The sequence below is a fragment of the Rhinolophus sinicus genome, linkage group LG01, assembly GCF_036562045.2.
Source record: "Rhinolophus sinicus isolate RSC01 linkage group LG01, ASM3656204v1, whole genome shotgun sequence".
Lineage (NCBI taxonomy): Eukaryota > Metazoa > Chordata > Mammalia > Chiroptera > Rhinolophidae > Rhinolophus > Rhinolophus sinicus.
Genome location: NC_133751.1, coordinates 28,286,017 through 28,292,625, shown reverse-complemented (window position 1 = coordinate 28,292,625; position 6,609 = coordinate 28,286,017). Strand labels below are relative to the sequence as shown.

Genomic DNA, 6,609 nt, shown 5'->3' with positions numbered 1-6,609 from the left:
GCGAAGGACACGGGGAAGGAAAGAGGGAGGAGCTTCCGGACTTCAGAGCAGAGCGGCGCCCTCTGTTCCCCGGGCGCCCTCTCCTGACTTGGAAGAGGAAGTGCGGTCGCTTTGCGGCGCTAATCAAGCTTTGCAAGTTCCAGAAAGATGCAGCCTTTAAACGTGGATGTTTTGTCGATATATTAATAGCAAAGTGGAGAAATGTTTATAAAGACTTTAAGTGGAAAAAAAAAGCAAAATTGTTATCTGTGCTATTAGAAATATAAAAAATAATTGTCTGTAGGACATGACCTGAAAAGAACGTGGAAAAATAATGAACTATCAATTATTTGTGCTTTTTCTCATTTCAATATATTCTGTCATTGTTCAATGTTAAACGTTTTACGTCTAGTCCACATGGAAGACAGCATCCTTGATGATTCTTAGATCTCTTGGAGGCATCTCAAACTTAGGATGTCCAAAACGGAGCTTCTGACCGTTCTCCCAAAACCTTCCACATAAATGAAAACTGTTCTTTGAGTTGCCCATACCAAAAATGTGTTACTTTGACAGCACTCTTTGACACCTCTAATCTGTCAGCATATGCCATAGGTACTACCTTCAAAAATAGATCCAGAACCTGCTGCTTCTGCCCACCTCTCAAGCAACTGCCACATGGACAGAATTAGTTAACAGTCCCTGCTGCTGTTTATATTCCCAACGCAGTATCTAGAGGGTCCTTTTAAGCCAGATCATGTCATTTCTCTGCTGAAAACACTCCATCCTGTGTTGCTGTTATCTCTACTTTTGGGTAGGTTTGAAATTTTTCATAACTAATTCTTTTAAAAATCTGAAACGGCCTCTTCGCTCTCTGAGTAAGCGCCTACAAGGCCCTGCGTGAACAGCTAAGCTATTGTAGTCCTACTTCCCTTGCCCTTTGCTCCAACCACGTTGGCCTCTGCTGCTGTGTGACCAGTCTTTTGCTCTTTCCTCAGATACCAACGTGGCTCTTTTCCCTCACTTTCTTCTCTCTGTTCAAACAGCCTCTATCAGTCAGGTGTTCCCAGATCAACTCTTTTAAAACAGCAAGTTCCTCCCTTTCTTCTCATGCTGCTTCATTTTTCTTCACAGCACTTCTTAGATATATTGGTATTTTACATGTATGTTTATTGTTTGGCTCCCAATGAAAATGTCAGTTCCATGAGGACAATGATTTTATTTTAATTGCTGTATCCCTTTGCGTGTGCTAGGTGCTCAATAAATATTTGTTAAATGAATGAATGAATCACATCAAATAGAAATCAAAGCAAATTACAAGGGACAAAAAAAAGAAAAATCAGAGACTTAATAATGAATTTCAAATTTACATTTTGTATATCATCCATGTATTAATTTGCAGTAAAGTATTTGTAAGCTGTTTTGATGAATAAATTCACTATTTTTTCATTTATAGACTTTAAAAAATTGCCTTTATAAGCCTTTATATGTATTTGTCTAACATATATAAATTCAATACATAATTATGTAAATGGTAATAAAATTAAGGTTTTTACTTTAATTAAGATATAATTATGTTAAATAAAACAGTGTATCTATTATACTGAAATTACCATTTTAACAGTTTCCTTAAGTAAAAATTCATACTCATTATCTTGTGTGTGTGTGTATATATACATATTCATATTTTCTGTAATTATTATTCTGAGTATATTCTTAATTATTTTTATTAATACCACTTTTAACCAAAGTAATCAACTTGTCTTTTTGCCAGAGAAAACTGGAAGACAAAATCAAACACTGTCCAGCTCAATTTTTATGAGTACACATTATACATTATCTGTTAAGTTTTAAAGTGGCAAAATACACATATTGACATCATCCAAACCATTTGCACATCCTGTTAACTAACAGTCATTTTATAATGTGTAAAAATAAAAATAAACTAACTTTAGTAACCAAAGCTTTGTTTAGCTTTCATTTTTACTTAGAAATTGTCCAAGTATCCAAGGACTAATTTAACATTTTTTAAGGTTTTTGAAAGTTCACTGAGGATTTGAAAAACTAAAATTTTAGCTAATACATTCAGTCCTTATAATAGTATTTTAATATTTTTGTAAGATCAAACCCCTATAAAAGACAGCTGTATCACAATTTTATTTAGATAAACACCATTTTATATTTTGTAATCTTACACAATTGATAGAGTCAATAACTTATTTGACCTATGAGATCAATATGGGAAATTCAGAAATTTTAAATCATGAGACGTTCAACTTCAGTTTTGTATAACCTACTATTATTTATTAGCATTGATTTTATATTATGAAACGTGGAAGAAGACATAGCTGACGAAATATTCATTCATTACTTTGCCCAAATCCATGACTTATCAGAAATATTTAACAAATCTTTTTTTAAAATATACTTTATAACCTTACATTCATAATTATATCATACTTAAAAGATCTTTTTAGCTTTAAACCTTTATTCTTATAACTATAACAAAGTGAACAAACTCATAACAAAATGAATTATTTTTCATTTCACTTGTCCACATTTTATCCAAAAGCAGCACAAATAGTTTGCCTTTTTCTCTTAGACACTTTGGACTGTTTATTTGGACTAGATAGTCCTAGACTGCACATTCGACAGAATGATTTTTTTTCTGAATTTATGTTTAAAATTTTTGATGTGGGAGGAAAAGATAGGAACAGGAATAAGGGTTAACTAGAGCCAGTTTTACACTGTTAAAAGATAAACTGAGATATATTAAAAAGTGTGAGTTAGAGCAAAATCGATTCAAATAGGGCAGCACTAGCCCAGAAGTGGTTAAGAGCGCTCCAGCAAGGGGAGCTAGGAAATAGACTTTTACAGAGAAGCAGCAGAAGCAAAGCAAGGAAATTCTTTGGCTATAGCGCTAAGCAGTTGCCTTGCTTGGGAAAGTCTGATTGGCTGTTTGTGATTAGGTGTCTTTTAGTTTCAATTTCTTAACCTTGAAGCATTACAGGCTTAGGTTTTGCTTTGCTCACAGGGGCTCCTAAAAGCTTTAAAGCCACCTGTCTAATGGCCTCGTTTAATTTAATAATGCAAATATTAAAGTGCCCATGTAAAAGGCTAATTACCTTCCCTCTTTAAGGAGAGAGGAGTTTAAATATAAGCCATACAGTTAAAAAGCCCTGAAAGGTGAGCAGTCTTCTACATAAACCAAGTGGTCTTTTTAGACAACACGAAGACTCTCTTCTCCTGAGGTTTTGTTTTTGTTTTTTGGTGCTGCTTCTAAGGTGCCTCTCAAGTGAAAATCTTCTTCAACATGTCCAAGTTCTCCAAAGTGGTCAGTACATACAATTCCTTGCTCAACTTTTGCCAGAAGATAGTACAAATCTGTTAGCTGACAAACCCGTGAAAAACTGCCTGATGTTCTATCAAATGTAAAACATTGCTGTCTGTCTCAGGCTAACAACTGACCTGAGAAACATGGTTAAAAGGCAACATGGGTGGATAGAGGTCTTTCCCAAAGCAAACTTCTCATACACAGACAAGACTGAGCAAAGTTTTCATGTACAAGTAATATAAGATGATGAGCAAGCAGACAGAAGATGGATGGGGTTTAAAGCCAAATTCACCAGAGGACAACAAAGCCTGATCACAGCCTCCAAACCCCAGGAGACAATAACAAGAATTACATTGGTGCCAAAGAGATCATCAGAATGCAGACTTACTGCAAAACTCACGTAATCAGGGACAGAGGGGCCTCAAGAGGTCTCAGATACGAACATTACAACCAAATTGAAGGTCCTGTCCTATTCACTACAGTAAGGGTCTAGGTTGAGCCTCAGTAGAATTTCCAGTGTCCTAGCCTGATCAGCCTAAGACGATTGTCTTCGTTCATTCAGGTAGCTGTAACAAAAGTACCATAGACTGGGTGGCTTATAAACAATAGAAATTTATTTCACGTAGTTCTGGGGGCTAGGAAGTCTGAAAGCAAAGTGCCAGGAGATTCCATGTCTGGTGAGATCCCACTTATAAGTTCAAAGGCAGCCAGCTTCACTCTGTCTTCACATGGAAGAAAGGGCAAGGGAGCACTCTGGGGTCTCTTTTATAAAGGGCACTAATTCCATTCATGAGGTCTTCACCCTCATGATGCAATCATCTCCCAAAGGCCCCACCTCCAAATACCATCACACTGCTACATGCAGGGCACCATCTGATTCCAACGTGCTCCTGCCACTACCCTGCGGCAGAAAAAGGACAATGGAGTCATGAAAATAGAGTGATGAAAACCTGTCACTGAGACCGCCAGAACCAGGAAATTCTCTGAAGTGTCAAAGAGCCCACGAAACTTGGCCTTATTGTCAAGCCACATTCACCAAATTGTTAATATCCTTGCATTCCCCAAAGACCCACAACTCCAGAAAGATCAATGGTTGTCCATAAAGAAAAAATAATATATGAACTATAAGTACAGAGAGCCTTTTTTTTTAAATACTGGTTGACTTCAGCATTATGGTAAAAATAAATTCTGAAAACAGTCAACTTCAGCACCATATCAACAGAAAAAATGGCCACTTAATCTCTATGTGTCAAGTGGCCCCCTCCTTAGGAAGCACTGTGGGATAAGAAGAAGTGTGTGTGTGTGTGTGTGTGTGTGTGTGTGTGTGTGTGTATTATCTAGTTTAGTTTTTATTTGATTTCTATGGTAGGCAAATTGGAAGGGAAAAAAGTATATATGAATTCTCTAATTGCTGTATGATGCACAGAAGTTATACAATTTTAAGTACAATTATTAAAGTGTTCTCATATTTGAATATAATGACTCAAGTTATCAGTGTAATGATTTAGGCAAAAGGAAAATAATTACAGTGTTTACTCTTGGTTTTGCTCTATCAAGTGAATTTATACAAAAGTGTTCTTTAAAATTCACACCTTATGACAATTTCCCACTATATTACTAGAACACGAAAGTATACATAAAAGAAAAAATTTAACATCTTTAATACATGCTCAATTTCCATTATAAAAATTAATTAACACATGTGCATCTTATTTTAGTGACTAATTAAAAGCATGAAACACCAACTAAAATTAACAGTATATGATATAGAAAATTAGATGAGCATAAGCACAACCACATAATTCTACTTCCAAAGTTAGAAAAGGAAGATCTCAGGATTATAGAGTGATAGTGGGTTTTCTGTTCTTTTTTTCCCCTTGAAACAACAGACTTAAGAGGTCAGATTTTTATATTCTAATAAACTTCAAACCTAACTTTTATAAAAACAGATTAATGCTTGAATTCTAGTAGAATAAAATGCTAGAGCTGAATTTTTTAAGTGGTATAATTAGAAAGGGAACAATTGAATTATTAAGTATCTTGCTCAAGGACACATATCACCTGTCTAAGAAATTTCGAGATAATCAATCACTCAGGTTTGCAGAATACCAAATGTATTTTTCTAAATGTCACAAAAAGGCTGAGTAGAGTTTCTCCAAGGACACTCCAACTTTAGAATGTTAACTGTGGAAATAGATTAAGCTGTATGTGGGAAAGGAGAGCAGAAATACGCTACCTTAAGAAGTTAAAGAGAAAGGTCAATGTGAAGTCTGATAAATGTTAAGAATGTAAGAGAGAACAAAAAAGAACATAGTGTATAAAGAAACTATAAGAAAACTTACGTATATTAGCAATTTAAAATCTTTCTTTGCTAATAAACTATTTGATTCTTTATTTTCTTTATCAAAGTAATAACTAATTTCTCATCCGACAATACTAGTATAGTTTTGCTTTGTTTTTAAAAAAATCTTTAAGCTACCTGGCTACATAACACATAAGATTTGAGCTAAATGATTATAACCTTCATTAACATGACTCCAGTGTAGTGTTAGTGGAAAGTGATACTATTTTTTAACATTTCACTTTCTTGTAGCTAATTATATAGGACAGCACTAGCTTCACATTCAATCTTGAGTGTACAGAAGAAAAAGTAGCCAATAGGAAAATGACTGGGAGTTGGATAGAATGTTTAACAACTTTGTCACATTGCCAAAAATCAATATTTTATTGCTAACGTAGGGACAATATAAAGCTAGCACATCCAAGAACACTGAGATATCAGATGAAAGTCTCTAAGTACAGTACTGATTTAACAATGAGATTGGTCTTATGTGTATTACCCAGCACCATTACTTTCGCTGTTAAAACAACCAAAACTAAACAAAACAAATGCAAGCCTATTTATTTTTTGTTGATTTTCACAGGGGATCCTTTGACGTTGAGTTTGTCCACAAAAACATTTGATCTTCTCCCACGCTCAGTGGTTGGATTTTGATGAGGTTTCTCCCTGAGAAATATACATATGAATATTAATACCATTTTTTAAATGGTCAATGGCTTAGAAATCAATGCAAACATATTAAAAACCACTGTCATTTAAGGAAAGTTTTATCTTAACAGTTCCTTAATAGCTTGGAAAAACATATGGCAAACTATTTCATTTAACATTTAAGAGAGGAACAGCTGCTTTCCTGAGATAGATTGGACTGTTCACTGTTTAACCATGCTGTCCAACATGGTATCATTTATGTTCAAATTAGCTAAAATAAACTATTTTAATTCACTTCCTCAGTTACATC

General features: G+C 34.6%; 1 protein-coding gene across 5 annotated transcripts in view; it reads right to left on the bottom strand.

The window, feature by feature from the left end:
• Positions 1-3,228: 3,228 nt before the first annotated feature.
• Positions 3,229-6,609, bottom strand: part of MLF1 (myeloid leukemia factor 1) — a 43,503-nt gene continuing 40,122 nt past the window's right edge. For 4 of the 5 annotated variants that reach the window (XM_019731956.2, XM_019731955.2, XM_074326949.1 and 1 more), the window contains one exon: positions 3,229-6,317. In XM_019731956.2, the coding sequence (XP_019587515.2) occupies positions 6,212-6,317 (106 nt within the window). In that variant the 3' untranslated portion in view covers positions 3,229-6,211. The remainder of the gene's footprint in view (positions 6,318-6,609) is intronic. The other variant, XM_074326957.1, reaches the window with a different exon arrangement.